Genomic DNA, 18,902 nt, shown 5'->3' on the forward strand with positions numbered 1-18,902 from the left:
ATAGAATATTCCTGGAAAAATCCTCACCATGGAAGATAGTTCCCAGGTTAAAAATCACCAGGCTGCGAAAGGAAAAGAATGAAAGAAAACCCTTGGGAGGCAAGGCTAACTTCAGACTGGGTCCCGGGAATTAAATGATTGCTTAAAGAACAACGTAAATAATTCTTGCGATGTACATTTTCTGCTATTAAAAGTAAAAAGGAAAAGCTCTATTATGTGGTTTGGGTAGAGGTTGCCTACAAAAGTAGAACAATGTAAAAATTAATTAACACTGATTTTAGCTCATTTGTTACAGAAAATCTTAAACAATAACTTTAAAACTATGAATCAAGACAAAACAAAGGCACTTCAAACTGCAGTGTCTGCTCAGCAACTAATAAGGTTTCAAGCTCAATTGTCATTTGAACCTGAAGGTTAATTGCGATGCTATTAAGTTGTAAAACCTATTTGAATAACTTAAGATATTTCCTCCATGGTAAGACAGCTTACTGCCAAAGTCTATTAAATGTAACATTTGTCTTCAAATCCTGGAAATTAGCTAGAGTTAGGGAATGAATGATTAGAAAATGACTGATACATTACTGTTTACATAGTCAAATAGAAACACCTCACGCATCACCACTTTTCATTTGAATATTTAGAACTTATGGCTAGACAGCTACAGAACAACACGCTAATGAAAATCGTTAAGGAATTGAGCTTTTCTGCAACTGTACCTGGTTGCCCAATGAAGGGGTGTTGAGTTTAAATCTCCGCCGAGCTGGTCCACAATGGCACCTTTTGAAACATAGTATCTGTGGATGGATTTCAATGAAGTTAATATAATGAGAATATGTACACTTGTACTGAACTGTTATACAATTAAATATTATGCAAAATGAACTTCAAATGGGGAACCGACAGGACTTACTTGACAAGATCTATTCGGTTATTTATGGCTGCCCAGTGAAGCAACGTCACGTTCTCTTTGTCAGGCTGTCGGACATCATAACCAGCTTCTATCAGCTCTTTACATCTATCAATTATTCCGTATCTGAAAGTGTTAAATGTGGTCTTTATTAGAAAAGAAAATGGAGACAAAGATGGACAGTGCCCAGCTATAGAGCCACTTTCTTCCAAATAGAAGGCAGGTTTGTCCATAATCATTAGCGAATTGAAATTGCATCTTCTGTACTTTTGATGTTAAAGCATTATTTGAATTTCGGAAAACACACCAGCTGATTTGTGAGAGATCTATAAATGAGTGAGATCTATAAATGAGTGAGATCTATAAATGAGTGAGATCTATTTCTGAGATGCTGACTGAAGATTGAGCATTGATCAGAATGCCAGAAGATTTAGGAATTTATTTTCACTCATGGGATGTGAATTATGCTGGCAAAGTCATTATTTATTGTGCATCACTAGTTGTCTTTAAGAAAGGGGTGGCAAGCCACCTTCTTGAACTGAAGAAACTGTGGTGGAAGTATGTCTACAGTGCTGTACAGTTGAAGTTTCCAGATTTTGAACCAGTCACAGCAACCTCGTGATGTAATGCCAAGTTTTCGTGGTTTTAACATGCAGGGTATAGCGTTCTATGTGTCTGCCGTGGCTGTCCTTCTGTGTGGAAGCAGTCTTGGATCTGGATGTCAAGTGACTCTTGGCATGTTGCCGTGACAGTACATGCTGCAAACAATCTCTATGTATATAGCTTCATTAACAAAAATATCCCAAGGCACTGCATAAAAATAACAAAACAAAAATGATGTCAATCCTAAAGGATACAGTATACAGAGTAACTTCCAAGCTTATACAGAAAACTGGATTTTAGTGAGGTTCTTCAAGGAAACAGAGAGGGAATTGCAGAAGGTAGAACCAAGACAACTGAAGGCTGTGGAAGTGGTTTGAGTGGGGAGATGGATATACAAAATGAGAGTGAGGAGTGCATGGTACCACTAATCCCCAAGCCTTCAAAAAGGGGAATGCTGGCTCGTGTTAATTCAGGAAATTAATTATCCTGCAGTTCCACTGTTAATTCTATATTGAAGCAAATGTTGCCTAAATTTGAAAATGGGTGCCAAAGGTGAAAGATAAAAAGCTAAATTACAGTGTCACATAGTTCCCTTCTCTCTCCCACCCCAACTGAAGTGAATTTTGTGATCATAATAGGGAGATCAGTGCTTTAAAGTGCAGCACATTTGGCAACAATCCATCAACAAATGGGCAAGATTATCTATTCATCTCACATAGGAATCTGATACTGAGAGAAGATTTCACCTTCTTGGAGCTGCAGAACCAAGGCTTAGAAACAAAAGAATAGGATGCCCGGCACCTGCAGTTACTAGAATGTGCTTTTTAATCTCAAAATAGTTTAAGAACTATCTTAAATAAATATAAAGCCCTGAGAAACTCAGCAAATCTGGCCAGATTTATGGAGACAGAAACCAACTTAACAGTACAACTCTGCAACAGCTCAAGAACTGCCTTGGTTTGAAATAATAACAAGTAGGTTTCACTACCTCTATATTTTCATAAATATGCCACTTAAAATTGAAACGTGATCATTTTTAACATCTTGAAACCGTTTCCTGTAAATCAAATTGCAAAGGAAGCAACTGTAAGGTGTTTCAAACATTTGATAGTGGAGGGGCTGACCAGGGGGTAAAATACAAAGCCATGTATTAAGTAAACAATTAATATTTAGAGTAGGACATGGAAAGCAACTTCAGAGGCATATAGGAATTGATAACTTGCTTCTAGTGTCACGAAATAAAATTCAGTAGCTACTGCCACAATACTGTTTTTTATCATCTTGGAAGCTCAGCATCTGTCAGCCTATTATCCAACCAGTGATTTTTTTTTAAGTAAAGAAACACAGTTTTATGAAACATATTGCCACACTGTGATTTCACATAGGTGTGCTGAAATTTATTGTTCATGTTAATGCATTAAGTGCAAATGTACATGTACTGTGTCTAAAAGCCAATCTCAGATGCTAAAACCGGAGTTAGATCCATATCCTGCAGTTTCAAGGAGTGCTGAATCTCAGAATTCCACCATCTAGCTTGGCTCCACATTGAACTGAGTGACTGGATGCCATAATTAATGACACTGATAACTGGTGAACCAGTATGCAGTATGTATAAATTTTCAGTCAAAGTTTTTCATACAATACCCACACACATTGCACCTATAGCGACAATACCACAATAAGGACTGCACTTAGCTTACTATCAAAAAGCGTAATGCCACAAGATTGCTGCCATCCATGATCCTTATTATTACAGGTTGATACATCCAGAAGCACAAAAATCAAACCAAATATTTCACCATCGCCACACAAAGGCATTGATGATGTTCCTAATTGAATAACGGTTGCAACTGCCACAATTTCAAAAGTGCTCATTCTACAATTTTAACATTTTAGAAACAGAACAGGAAGGTTAGATTGCAGTCTATTGCATCACACTCAACAGCAATCTCAGTGACTGTGTGAAATTTTGTTTAAATTTACATCAGAGGAACTTTTTAGTATGTATTTTTAGACAAACATTCCTAAAGCACTCCAGCTCACAATAACTAAGATGCTGCTGATCAGTGCAAGTAACCCCAACTACACCACCCAAACAGCTTGGGCACCCAGGACCACTGCTCACAACCACAAAATACCTTTCTGCACACCCAGCAAAACTTGTTTATCATAAAAATCTCAACACCCAAGGTCACTCCAAATGCCAAGTCACCTTCACCTACAACACCATTCCCCCCTCCCGCCTCAAAAAACACTCATCTTCACCTTATTACTCTTTCACCATCCACCCCCAGTGACCCTCACCTAACCCTCATCCTTCCCCTGGACAATACTCTCTCTCTCTCTCTGACCATATCCTGGTTACTTTCTCACCATATTCTGAAGCAGCTCAATCTCAAACACCCTGGGTGTCACCTGGGCTTCTTGACTCCTTAATCTTACCAATACCAGAATAAAGTTCACACTCAGGATGCCCAGGGAAGAATGGGGGACAGTTATTTTTAAGGAGGAGTCTGTGACGTGATGGTAAAAATCACTAGAATTTTTAATCCAGAGTCTCTAATATTCTGGGCACATGGGTTCAAAACTCACCGTGGCACATGGTGAAATCTGATTCTTTTTAAAAGATCTGGAATTTTAAAGCAGTCTAATTGCAAACATAAAAACATTGCTGATTGTCATGAAAACCCACCTTGTTCACTTGTTCTTTAGGGAATGAAATCTGCTCTCCTTACTTGGGTCTGGTCAGCAGGTGACACCAGGCCCACAGAAGGGGTAGACTCTGGACAGCACTCTTTACAAGCCACTCAGTTCAAGGGCAATAAAGGTTCAAGATCATGAGGATCTTTCACATTGAACATGTTCAGTGGTTTCTCAGACCAGTTATGTTCTTAATGTAACTGCTTCCTGATACATTACTGAATGTTACTTATCCAATTTCCAACCATGATCCACGACGTAAAAGAGACACAATAAACAAGAAACTTCCATACTCAATGCTGACTTGCATTAAATACGTACAAAAATAATACACAGGATGAAAAGTTGAAGTTCTGTCCTCAAAAGGAAAAAGGTGCACAAGAGATTTGTAATCAAGACAGATGGGGAGCACATGGGAAAGTGCAGATGAGGTAGTAGGGGCCATGTGGTCTGCTTCAACTCCTTGTACTGTGTTTAGACTTCTGGGTGAACATGCTAGGTAACACTGTCACTCACAATGTACTTACTGTGTGGCTCTTACAATATCCCAGTTGCTATAGTCTTCCATAAAAGCAAGGTCATTGTGATGTTCAGTCGGACTTGTGGCTTGATTTGAGTTATTGAACAGCTCTTCTCTCCCATTGCCAAGAGATTCTTGTTTATGTGGCCCCAGGTGCTCATGAGGACAGTTGAGATGACACTGTAGGTAAAACATAAGCATTAATGAAACACTGAGGAGATGCAGGGAGGTGGTCTCCTTTATTTATAGCATGCACTATACCCAGCTGAGAGGGCACCTGTGGATGAGAGGGCACTTGTGACCAACTTGCTTAGGAGGCAATGCTAACATACTCCCTTAAGAATCTCTTTCTTCCACCTGGCCCTTCCCACCCCAGTTGAATATCTAAATTCAGGAACTAAACAAAAAGGTACACAAATGAGGAGAGATGCAGTTCACTGATATAAAACAAACTCTAATTTCATAGCAGTGTTGAATAAATATTAAAAATATAACCACAGAACTAAGTAAAATTTAAATTAGGTCCATTTCTTCAACTGAACTGTCTCATAAAAGATGCAGACTCAAGTATTCAGCCACAGGAGCGATGGATTTGTGATGCAGGCAAATTTGGGTTTTCTTGTGCATGAATCACAGATGATCTGCATGCAGGTATAGCAAGTAAACAGAAAAGCTAATAAAATGTTATGCTTTAGCGAAGGAAAATTGAATACAAAGTATAAAATTCAGTCCATCATTCAGAGTACTGGTGAGACCAAATCTGGAGTTGTGTGCACAGTATTGGCCACTTCTGGACGGCTAGGTTTGTATCTGCTGTAGTTAAAAGTAACTAGAGATCATAAGATGGTCCTGTGGGTGACTTGACAGGGTTGATGTTGAAAAGATGTTTCTGTGTTTGGAAGCATCCAGAATAGGAATCACCATTTAAAATTCGAGAGTTGCCAATTTTAAACTGGGTTGAGGTGAATTTTGCTCTCAATGTTGCCAATCTTCCAAACTTTTCCAGGCAAGGCAGTAGAAGCAGAAGCATCAAAATGTTCTTAAGGGAGATAAATTCTGAAGGAAAGAAAGGTTATTGGGGTAGTTGGAAATGTGGTCAGATCAGTCATGATCTTGTTGAATGACACTGCAGGATTGAGGGCCTGAATGCCTGTATGTTCTTAAGAAGTTCCCAATTGTGTACATTTGAACAAAAAACGTCTTGAAGCACCTGCAGCAGTTACAACATCCCCAGTGAATAAAAATCATTCAGGATTTGTTTACCAGTGCTCAAATGCAACAACCTTTCCAGACATGAGTTTTCTAATCGAAAAAAAGGGTAAATAATATTTCAGCATCAAATGAAAACAGTGACAAAAACGGATGTTAACTTTGGAGAAAAAAAGCAAGAACACTGCTCATAGTCTATTTTATTAGCAAAATACCAAGAGACCTGCTGTGAGAATTTGTAAACATGATTCCAAGAAGCATTGAGTAACCTAATACTTCAGAATGTAATAGCAGTTTAGAAAACACCACTGGAGTTTTAACTCCCTATTCTTCACAACCCAAGTCAGTAACAAGAACTATATCCAGTTAGCTCTATAACGTGGCACACTAAAGCAGAAAAGAGGTATCTTTTACAAATGCTTTCAAAGATTTGTTTTCTGTAGCCTGTTCAGACATGTTATGACGCACCCCTAGTACAGATGGGATTTCTGGCCCAGAGGCAGGAACATTACAAAAGTGCCACAAGACCTTTAAGCCAAGAATTCACAAGCGGTCTCTCATCCAAGTGGTAACCAGGCCCAAGGTTGCGTGGCATCCGAATTCAGGCATTTCCAGACGAGCATGATCTTAGGCTTTAAATTAGCAACTTGCCGAGAAGCTGATTTTAATTTTAGCAAATTTAATCAACCTATTCAGACACGTTATGCACACATCTAGGGCAGATGGGACTTGCACCCAGACATTCTGGATCAGTCACAGCAATAGTAACAGTGCCCCACAAGACCACTGAATGTACAAGTTATAACCGAACAATTTGGCCATGTTACGAACACTTTATGGCTGTTATGACCTGGACATAGAACATGACAGTACAGGCCTTTTGACCCTTGATGTTGCACCGATGTGTGAAACAAATCTGAAGCCCATCTCATCTACATTATTCCATTAGCATCCACATGTAGAGTCAGAGAGACGTACAGCATAGAAACAGACCATTTGGTCCAACTCACCCATGCCAACCAGATGTCCCAACTTAGTCTCACTTGCCAGCACCCGGCCCATATCCCTCTAAACCCTTCCTATTCATATGCCCATCAAATGGGGCAATCGTACCAGCCTCCACCACATCCTCTGGCAGCTCATTCCATACATGTACCACTCTGTGTGAAAGAGTTGCCCCTGAGGTCTCTTTTATATCTTTTCCCTCTCACCCTAAACCTATGGCCTCTAGTTCTGGATTTCCCCCAACCCAGGGAAGAAACCTTGTTGACTTATCATGATCACGCCCCTCATGATTTTATAAACCACTACACGGTCACCCTTCAGCCTCCGACGCTCCAGGGAAAACAGCCCCAGCCTGTTCAGCCTCTCCCTATAGCTCAAATCCTCCAACCCTGGCAGCATCCTTGTAAATCTTTTCTGAATCCTTTCAAGTTTCACATCTTTCCGATAGGAAGGAGACCAGGCTTGCATGCAATATTCCAAAAGTGGACTAACCAATGTCCTGTACAGCCGCAACATGCCCTCCCAACTCCTGCACTCAATACTCTGACCAATAAAGGAAAGCATACCAAACGCCTTCTTCACTATCCTATCTACCTGTGACTCCACTTTCAAGGAGCTATGAACCTGCACCCCAAGGTCTCTTTGTTCAGCAACACTCCCGAGGACCTTACCAATAAGTGTATAAGTCCTGCTAAGATTAGCTTTCCCAAAATGCAGCACCTCAAATTTATCTGAATTAAACTCCATCTGCCACTCCTCAGCTCATTGGCCCATCTGATCAAGATCCTGTTGTAATCTGAGGTAACCTTCTTCACTATCCACCACACCTCCACTATACCTCCTATGCTCATATCCAAATCATTTATATAAATGACGAACAGTAGTGGACCCAGCACTTATCCTTGTGGCACTCCACTGGTCACAGACCTTCTGTCTGAAAAACAACCCTCCACAACCACCCTCTGTCTTCGATCTTCGAGCCAGTTCTGTTTCCAAATGACAAGTTATCCCTGTATTCCGTGAGATCTAACCTTGCTCACCAGTCTCCCATGGGGAATTTTGTCGAATGCCTGACTGAAGTCCATGTAGATCACATCTACTGCTCTGCCATTATTAATCCTCTTGGTTACTACTTTAAAAACCTCAATCAAGTTTGTGAGACATGATTTCTCACACAGTCATGTTGACTATCCCTAATCAGTCCTTGCCTTTCCAAATACATGTACATCCTGTCCCTCAGGATTCCCTCCAACAACTTGCCCACCAGCGACGTCAGGCTCACTGGTCTATAGTTTCTTGGCTTGTCCTTACCACCCTTCTTAAACAGTGGCACCATGTGAGCCAACCTCCAGGCTTCCGGCACCTCACCTGTGACTATCGATGGTACAAATATCTCAGCAAGGGGCCCAGCAATCACTTCGTTATCTTCTCAGTGTTCTAGAGTATGCCTGATCAGGTCCTGGGGATTTATCCACTTTTTGTACATTTCAAGACATCCAGCATTACCTCCTCTGTAACATGGACATTTTTCAAGGTGTCACCATCTATTTCCCTACATTTGATATCTTCCATGTCCTTTTCCACAGTACACATTGATGCAAAATACTAGTTCCGTATCTCCCCAATCTCCTGTGGTTCCACACGAGGGCTGCCTTGCTGATCTTTGAGGGGCCCTATTCTCTATCTAGTTACCCTTTTGACCTTAATGTATTTATAAAAGCCCTTTGAATTCTCCTTAACCCTAACAGCCAAAGCTATCTCATGTCCCCGTTTTGCCCTCCTGATTTCCCTCTTAAGTATACTCCTACTGTCTTTATATTTTCTAAGGATTCACTCGATCTATCCTATCTATACCTGACATATGCTTCCTTCTTTTTCTTAACCAAACACTCAATTTCTTTAGTCATCCAGCATTCCCTATACCTACGAGCCTTTCCTTTCATCCTGACAGGAATATACTATCTCTGGACTCTCGTTATCTCAGTTGTGATGGCTTCCCATTTTCCAGCCGTCCTTTTACCTGCAAACATCTGCCCCTAATCAGCTTTTGAAATGTCTTGCCTAATAGCCTTCCTGCAATTTACAACTTCAAGTTTTAGATCTGGTCTATCATTTTCCATCACTATTTTAAAAATAACAGAATTATGGTCACTGGCAGATACAACTTGAAACCAGAACTTCTGGCCTGGATGCATGGACGATGCCTTCTGACACATAGGACACTCCCCCAAATGATTTCACATACTGCGCGAGTGAAGAGGATACATGGCATTCAGAAGTCACCCAAAAACTTATGGAAGTAGTTTCCCCAGTTAGATAAATAATGAGTGCACCACAACTCATTAATTATCTCATCCCCTCCCTCTTCCCTGTAACCCCCAGCACTCCATCATCACCCCCTCCCTCTTCCCCATCACCCCCACCCCTCCATCATCACCCCCACCCCTCCATCATCACCCCCACCCTCTTCCCCATCACCCCCACCCCTCCATCATCACCCCCACTCTCTTCCCCATCACCCCCACCCTCTTCCCCATCACCCCCACCCCTCCATCATCACCCCCACCCCTCCATCATCACCCCCACCCTCTTCCCCATCACCCCCACCCCTCCATCATCACCCCCTCCCTCTTCCCCATCACCCCCTCCCTACCATCATCACCCCCTCTCTTCCCCATCACCCCCTCCCCACCATCATCAGCCCCTCCTCACCACCCCCTTCCCCATCACCCCCTCCCTCTTCCCCATCACCCCCTCTCTTCCCCATCACCCCCTCTCTTCCCCATCACCCCCTCTCTTCCCCATCACCCCCTCTCTCTTCCCCATCACCCTCTCTCTTCCCCATCACCCCCTCTCTTCCCCATCACCCCCTCCCCACCATCATCACCCCCTCTCTTCCTCACCACCCCCTCCCCACCATCACCACCCCCTTCCACATCACCCCCTCCCTCTTCCCCAACACCCCACCCCCTCCCCTCCACTTCCCCCTTTACCCCCTTCCCCTCCATCAACAGCCCCTCCCCCGTCACTCCCTTCACCTTTCCCCCAAATCCCCATCATTCCCTCCCCCATCCTTAACAAGAACTTCCCTGCGGCCACCCTGCCATCAGAGGTGTGCTCAGTAGTTGGGATATGTTTACCTCAGGCCCGCCGTCCATCGCCTGCTCCTGCTCCGGTTCCCGCTCCCGCCCCTACACCAGTTTGCCGGTCTCCATCGCCCCCTGCAACACCGCGTACACGACACGCGCACTTTCGACGTCACCACGTAAACACCGTCCGTCCGGTCAACGTCACCGCGTAAACACCGTCCGCCTCTCTGATGTCACCGCGTACGCTACACGCCCCCCCCCGACGTCATGGCAACTATCTTCCCTTCCCGCCTCCAGGCTAGGTAATCCCTCTCCCTTCCATCCAACCGGACAGTTTACACACTGAGAGCCCACTGCGTCACCACGTAAACAGGCAAGGCGCTTTACATCATCACGCACGTCACGCCCCGCCTCTTGCGTTCCACCGGCCGAAATCCCGCAGGCGTCATGAAAGAAACTCGTCCCCCGATTGCGTCATCGCGCAGACCACGCACCCCTTTCGTCACCGCCCACTACAAGCCCCGCCCCGGCCCGCCCCGGACCATGTATGAGGAGATACCGAGGGGTGGGGCTGAAGGCTACGGGACATGGACTGAGATTCTGGTCCGGAGGACCACTCGGCCCATTGCACCTATACTGGCTGGATTACATACTGCCAATCGCCTGGTTTTCACCATATTCTTGCATACTGTTAGTACCATATGCCCCAATTGGATCTGCCTGCACCACATTTCCAGGCAGAGCATTCCAGACCCTAACTATTCACATCACCCTCTATCCTTTTGTACAAAGTTAAAAATCACACAACACCAGATTATAGTCCAACAGGTTAATTGGAAGCGCACTAGCTTTCGGACCGACGCTTCTTTATCAGGTGATATAAAACTGTCACTGTAACCTAACTGACAATCAATTTTTCAATGTATAATCTCATTTCCATCACACTGCAAAATTTGCTATAAATTCTGTGTTAAGATTGAGCCCTCCACTACCACCTGATGAAGGAGCGTCACTCCGAAAGCTAGTGTGCCTCCAATTAAACCTGTTGGACAACAACCTGGTGTTGTGTGATTTTTAACTTTGTACATCCCAGTCCAACACCGGCATCTCCAAATCATGACTACTACCCTTTTGGATGTCACGTTAAATCCATGTCCCCCTCGTTCCTGTTCCTTTCATTGAGCACAATGCAGAATAATGAGTGGCTGAGGTTACCATGAAGGTCCTTCCTTCCCAACATCTCCCCTCACTTGATGGAATGGTGACCCTCAGTTTAAATCACCATCGGTCATCTCTCTCTATGGGATGGTAAAACGGTGGCAACTTTACCCGTTTTTTTTATCTTTTACATGTGGGACCAGCTTTTTCCCATCCCATCCAGCACAGTCATGATTTTGAAAACCTGTATCAAATCTTCTCAGAGCTTTCATCTTCTAAGAACACCCCCAACATTTTCAATCTATCATCACAACTGACATTTCTCATTCTCGGAACCATACGTCTTGTTTCTTTATTCATTCACAGGATGGGGGCATTACTTGGCTAAAAATCACACAACACCAGGTTATATCCCAACAGGTTTATTTGGAAGCACTAGCTGTCGGAGTGCTGCTCCTTCATCAGATCAATCACCTGAGGAAGGAGCAGTGCTCCGAAAGCTAGTGCTTCCAAATAAACCTGTTGGACTATAACCTGGTGTTGTGTGATTTTTAACTTTGTACACCCCAATCTAACACCTGCGTCTCCAAATTATTACTTGGCTAGGCAGCCTTTAAGAGTCAACCACATTGCCGTGGGTCTGGAGTCACATGTAACCAGACCAATGAATGATGACTGTGTCCTTCCCTAAAGGGAATTCATGAACCAGATGGGTTTTTATGACAATCGACAATGGATTTGTAGTTATTATTAGACAATTAAGTCCAGATTTATTTATTGAATTCAAATTCCACCATCTGCCATAGCAGGATTGGAACATTATCTGGGTCCCTGGATTAATAGTCCAGTGATACTACCACTATGACATCGCCTCCCCCTTGAAATCCTGAGAACTTGCAGGATAAACCATGGCCATGTAATGGAAGGCCTTCAAGACAGTATTTGTGAGAGAGCTAGGCTAACATTTTCCCATATATGTGAAGAGCAGAACCAATAAAGTACAGAGAATCTCAGAGAATGTACAGGATTACGTAAGAAAAAGATTAGGCAGTTGTGGGTCATACCGAGGACTCAAAGCCGTGGATGCTTTTGAGGAGTATACAAAGTACAGGGGGTTGCTCAAAAACAAAATTCAGAGAGCAAAGAGCAGACATGAGAAAATCCTGATAGGCAACACAAAGGCATTTTACAATTATATTAGGGGCAAGGGAATTAACAGGACAAAGGTAAGGCCCATTAGGGACAAATGCAGGTTAGGTGAAATGACCTCGTGTAGGGGAATGGATCTGGGTGGGTTGCGCTTCGGCGGGTCAGTGTGGACTTGTTGGGCAGAAGGGCTTGTTTCCACACTGTAAGTAATCTAATCTAATCTAATGTAAAATTGACAATCTTGTGGAACCAGAAAATATAGCTCAGGTTTTAAACTAGAACTTTGCATCTGTATTCAATGTGCAGGATATAGGTAAAGTAGTGTTATTTCTGCAATCGTAATTACTTATGCAAGGTAAATGAACTCACACCAGTGTATAATTGTTTCAACCACGAGCTGAGTCAACAAGAATGAAAACTATGTGAAGGAAATGTATAATTGTTTTTGTATTAGCTAAAATGTGCATCCAAGAATGAAACGTGCCTGCAAACAATGGTAGATGTTACAGACAAATAGATAAGGTGCTGTGAGGATGTAGTGAAGCCAGATTTGCTTGTACACGCTGTAGTTATAAGCATCTGTTTCCCATTTCTGCAAAAACAAAAAACAAACCCTAATTAAAAGGTCATAAGAATCAATATGGTTGGGGAAAGGGAGGAAAGTCACAAGTGGGGGAAATAGATAGCAGTGAAGGAAGATATACCTAACAATGGGCCACAGCAGGATGTGGTGAAATGACCAAGTAAAACTTGTACTTTGTTATGCACAAGGCCGGATAAGGCAAGAGATAAACAATAGTAATAGGCACTGGGTTTGGAGTAGTGAATCCTATATAAGATATGTACTTGCTAAACTCTGCATGTCTATTTTAGGCACCACGCTTGCAAACGCATAATAAACATACTGATTGCTTCAGATCTTGTCTCGGACTGAAATTATTGAAGTGAGTGAGCTTCATTTCTCACAAATGTAAGGAAGGATGAAATAGGAACAGAAATTATGGAGGGCGACCGTGATATACTTGAACCAATTAGCATTGAGAGGGGAGGCAGGAGTGATTTAAATCCCCAGGCTCATATGAGATGTATCCCAGATTGCAGGCCTCTGACATGAATTTTCAAGTCTTCTCTTGTCACAGGAGGGATGCTGGAAGACTGAAGGACTGGAGGACAACTAATGTGATACCATTATTCAAGACAGGTTGTAGGGGTAAACCAAGAAACTGCAGGCCAATGAGTCTAACATCTGTGGTAGGGAAACTATTGGACAAATTTCTGAGAGACAAAATCACTTTCCACTTGCAGAGGCAAGGAATAATCAAGGATAGGCAAAGGTGAGCTCACGTCTAACAAATTTGATTGAACCTTTTGAGATGAATAGGTGTGTAGATGAGGGTAGAATGGTTACCATAGTATCCACATACCTCTGATAGGCTTTTGGCAAGTTTTGGTATGGGAGACTGGTCAAGTGCTGTCATAGATAGTGTACCACTTAAATGGTAACTGACAGTTATTTGCAAAGCTGTGTTTAAATGTAAACCAGGCTGGCTCAAAGGTAGAAGACAGAGGGTGGTGGTGGAGGGTTGTTTTTCAGACTGAAGGCCTGTGACCAGTGGAATGCCATAAAGATCAGTCCTGGGTCCTCTACTTTTTATCATTTACATAAATGATTTGGATGCGAGCATAAGAGGTACAGTTAGTAAGTTTGCAGATGACACCAAAATTGGAGGTGTAGTGGACAACGAAGAGGGTTACCTCAGATTACAACAGGATCTGGACCAGATGGGCCAATGGGCTGAGAAGTGGCAGATGGAGTTTAATTCAGATAAATGCAAGGTGCTGCATTTTGGGAAAGCAAATTTTAGCAGGACTTATACACTTAACGGTAAGGTCCTAGGGAATGTTGCTGAACAAAGAGACCTTGGAGTGCAGATTCATAGCTCCTTGAAAGTGGAGTCACAGGTAGATAGGATAGTGAAGCAGACGTTTGGTATGCTTTCCTTTATTGGTCAGACTATTGAGTACAGGAGTTGGGAGGTCATGTTGCGGCTGTACAGGACATTGGTTAGGCCACTGTTGGAAATTGTGTGCAATTCTGGTCTCCTTCCTATCGGAAAGATGTGAAACTTGAAAAGGTTCAGAAAAGATTTACAAGGATGTTGCCAGAGTTGGAGGATCTGAGCTATAGGGAGAGGTTGAACAGGCTGGGACTGTTTTCCCTAGAGCGTCAGAGGCTGAGGGGTGACCCTATAGAGGTTTACAAAATTATGAGGGGCATAGGATAAACAAAGTCTTTTCCCTGGGTCGGGGAGTCCAGAACTAGAGGGCATAGGTTTAGGGTGAGAGGGAAAAGATATAAAAGAGACCTAAGGGGCAACCTTTTCTTGCAGAGGGTGGTTCATGTATGGAATGAGCTGCCAGAGGAAGTGGTGGAGGCTGGTACAATTGCAACATTTAAGAGGCATTTGGATGGGTATATGAATAGGAAGTATTTGGAGGGATATGGGCCAGGTGCTGGTAGATGGGACTAGATTGGGTTGGGATATCTGGTCGGCATGGACGGGTTGGACTGAAGGGTCTGTTTCCATGCTGTATATCTCTATGACTCTATGACTGAATGCAGGTTGTGTTGAGTGGTCAAAACATTGCTTGATCCAACGGGATGAAATAAATCACAGCATTCTCTATTTCATTTCTCTGGGCAATGTACCTTTTTTGAAAATACTAAATTTATAGGTCTACTGTTACTTTATTATTGCATTCTTTTCGTAATTTCATTTAGATCAGTCACTAAATAAGGTACTTTTTGTTTGATCTTGCGGGAGTACAACTCGGGTGTTATAGAGTCATAGAGTCCTACAGCACGGAGAAGGTCCTAAGACTGTTGCAGGCAGGGCATTTCATGCCCCTACTACTCTCTGAGTAAAGAACCTATCTCTGACATTTGTCCTGTATCTATCACCCTTCAATCTAAAGATTTGTCTCCTCGTGCTAGCCATCACCGCCCAAGAATAAAGGATGGTGTTAGCCATCACTGTCCAGCCTGTCTAATCGTTTGATCATCTTGTGTGTCTCTTGTAAGTCACCTCTTAACCTTCATCTCTCTGACAAAAACAGCCTCAAGTTCCTTAGCCTTCCCTCATAAGACCTTTCCTCCATACCAGGAAACATCCTGATAAATCTCCTCTGCACATCTTACAATGTTTCCATGTCTTTCCAATAATGCGGTGACCAGAATTGAACGCAGTACTCCACGTGCGGCTGCACCAGAGTTTTATACAGCTGCAACATGACCTCATGGTTCCAAAACTCAATCCCTCTACCAATAAAAGCTAACACACTGTACGCCTTCTTAACAACCTGATCAACCTGGATGGCAACTTTCTGGGATTGATGGGGACCTCCTAGCAGAGCCCTTTAGGGAACATCTCCGGGACACCCACACTAATCGACCACACCGCCCCATGACACAACATTTCAACTCTCCCTCCCACTCTGCCGAGGACATGGAGGTCCTGGGCCTCCTTCACTGTTGCTCCCTCACCACCAGATGCCTGGAGGAAGAACGCCTCATCTTCCACCTTGGAACACTTCAACCCCAGGGCATCAATGTGGACTTCACCAGTTTCCTCATTTCCCCTTCCCCCACCTCACCCTAGTTCCAAATTTCCAGCTCAGCACTCTCCCCATGACCTGTCCTACCTGCCTATCTTCTTTTCCACCTATCCACTCCACTCTCTGTCCTATCACCTTCATCCCACCCCCATTCACCCACTGTACTCTTCGCTACCTTCCCCCACCCTCCTCCCTGACCTATCACCTTCATCCTCTCCCCCACTCACCTATTGTACTCTGTGCTACTTTCTCCCCACCCCCACCCTCCTCTCACTTATCTCTCCACCCTGCAGGCACTCTGCCTGTATTCCTGATGAAGGGCTTTTGCCTGAAACGCCAATTTTCCTGCTCCCCGGTTGCTGCCTGAACTGCTGTGCTTTTCCAGCACCACTAATCCAGAACCTTGAAAGCAGTTGGACAGGTCACCAAGGTGGTTAAGAAAGGTTGATTAGAGATTGGACAGAGATGTTATTACACACTTTTGGAGCAAATGGGATTTGAACTCCAAAGTAGGAATACTACTACTGTACCACACAAGACCCTAAGACAAATGGGATACTTGTCTTTATTAGTCAACACATTAAATGCAACAGTAGAGTGGCTCAGATGGAGCTGTGTAAAATGTTAGTTAAACCACAGCTGAAATACTTTGTGTGGTTCTGATCTCCATCCTACTGGAGGGAAATACTGCACTGGAGGGAAAGCAGAGGGGATTCACCGGGATATGGCTTGGGATGGACGACTTAACTATATAATGTAGAGAACATAGAACGGTACAACACAGGAACAGGCCTTAGGGCCACTGTATCTCTGCCGACCATAATGGCAATCTAAACCAATCCCTCTGCCTGCACATGGTTCATATCTCTCTATTCCTAGATCAGTGGTGCTGGAAGAGCACAGCAGTTCAGGCAGCATCCAAAATGCAGCGAAATCGACATTTCAGGCAAAAGCCCTTCATCAGGAATATCGATTTCGCTGCACTTTGGATACTGCCTGAACCGCTGTGTTCTTCCAGCACCACTGATCCAAAATCTGGTTTCCAGCATCTGCAGTCATTGTTTTTACCTCTCTCTATTCCTAGGCTGTTCATGTATCTGTCTAAATAACTCTTAAATGTTGCTATTGTGTCTGCTTCTAATACTTGCCCCAGCAGCACAATCTAGGCATCTATCACCCTCTGTGGAAAAAACTAGCATCTCACATCTCCTTTAAACTTTCTCCATCTCACCTCAACCCTATGCCCCATAGTATTTGACATTTCTACCCTGGGAGAGAGACTCCAACTATCCACCCTATCCATGCCCCTCATAATTTGATATACATTTATCCAGTCAGCCCTCAGTCTCTGAAGCTCTAGCTAAAACAATCCAAGATCATTCAACCTCTCCCTTTAGCTAATTCATTTCTGGCAATATCCTGTTGCACCCTTTCCAAAGCCTCCACATCCTTCCTATAGTGTGGGGACCAGAACTGCACACAGTTCTCCAAATATGGCCTGGCTAAAGTCTAATACAGCTGCATCGTGACTTGTCAATTTTGATACTCAGTGTCCCACCTGATGAAGGCAAAATACTGTATGCTTTCTTTACCACCTTATCCACTTACGTTGCCACTGAAAGGGAACTATGGACTTGCACACCGAGACCCCTCTGTACGTGAATGTTCTGAAGGGTTCTGCAATTTACAGTACACTTTCCTCTTGGCATTTACCCTTCCAAATATATCACGTCACATTTGTCTCTGGATTAAATTCCAAGTGCCATTTTTCTGCCCAACTTTCCAACTGATCTGTATCGTGCTGTATCTTTTGACAACCTTTGCACTATCCACAACTCCACGAATTGTTGTGTCATCTACAAACTTACTAATCATACCACCTACACTTTCATCTGAACCATTTATATCAATTACAAACAACAGAGGTCCCAGCATTGATCCTTGCGGAACATCACTGGTCACAGACCTTCAGTGTGAAAAACACCTCTATAACTACCATTTGTCTTCTGTAGCTAAGCCAGTTTTGTCTTCAATTCACTGTGGATCCCATGTGACCAGGCACTAGCCTGTCATGAGAGACCTTGTCGAAAGCTTTAATAAAGTCCATGCAGGCTACATTCATTGCTGTACACTCATCAGTCATCTTTGTCACTTCTTCAAAAAACTAAAATTTGTGACAAAAATCCTCCCCCGCACAAAGCCATACTGACTGTGTCCGAAATGTCGAGTCTCCTGCTCCTCGGATGCTGCCTGACCTGCTGTACTTTTCCAGCACCATACTTTTTGACTCTGATCTCCAGCATCTGCGGTCCTCACTTTCTCCTATCCTTAATAAGTCCAGCCTCCAGACGTGAGTCAATCCTGTCCCTGAGAACCTCCTCCAATAATTTCACAACCACTGATGTGAGGCTCACCAGCCTACAATTTCCCGTTTACTGCCTGTTGCCTTTCTTAAACAATGGAACAACATTAGCTATTCTGTAGTCTTTTGGGACCTTGTCTGTGGCTAAAGAGGATTCAAAAATCTCAGTCAATGTCCCAAAAGTTTCTTCGCTTGCCCCCTTCAGTATCCTGTGATAGATTCCATCAGGCCCTGGAGACTTATCTGTGTTAATGTTTTTCAAGACCCCCAATATTTCCTCATTCTTAATATTGACACAGTGTAGAGTATCAACATAGCCCCTTCCGAATCTTACCATTATCCATGATGTGAAGTACATAGTGTTAAAGGTTTAAATGTAGAGGAATTTAAGTGTGTACAAGACAATTTTCTGATTCAGTATGTGGATGTACCTACTAGAAAAGGTGCAAAACTTGACCTACTCTTGGGAAATAAGGCAGGGCAGGTGACTGAGATGTCAGTAGTGGGGCGGGGGGGAGGGCACTTTGGGATCAGCGACCATCATTCTATTAGTTTTAAAATAATGATGGAAAAGGATAGACCAGA

The 18,902-nt window shown here is 43.4% G+C and overlaps 1 protein-coding gene across 1 annotated transcript in view; it reads right to left on the reverse strand.

Moving 5' to 3' along the window:
• LOC132824280 (palmitoyltransferase ZDHHC13-like) overlaps positions 1–10,209 on the reverse strand; it is a 57,687-nt gene extending 47,478 nt beyond the window's left edge. Inside the window, exons 1-4 of the mRNA XM_060838624.1 lie at positions 10,085–10,209; positions 4,738–4,910; positions 911–1,033; positions 717–794 (exon numbers count right to left, since the gene is read on the reverse strand). Coding sequence (XP_060694607.1) covers positions 717–794; positions 911–1,033; positions 4,738–4,910; positions 10,085–10,102 — 392 coding nt within the window. The 5' untranslated portion in view covers positions 10,103–10,209. The remainder of the gene's footprint in view (positions 1–716; positions 795–910; positions 1,034–4,737; positions 4,911–10,084) is intronic.
• Between the last annotated feature and the right edge of the window lie 8,693 nt (positions 10,210–18,902).

The sequence above is a fragment of the Hemiscyllium ocellatum genome, chromosome 18 (genome assembly GCF_020745735.1).
Source record: "Hemiscyllium ocellatum isolate sHemOce1 chromosome 18, sHemOce1.pat.X.cur, whole genome shotgun sequence".
Taxonomy (NCBI): domain Eukaryota; kingdom Metazoa; phylum Chordata; class Chondrichthyes; order Orectolobiformes; family Hemiscylliidae; genus Hemiscyllium; species Hemiscyllium ocellatum.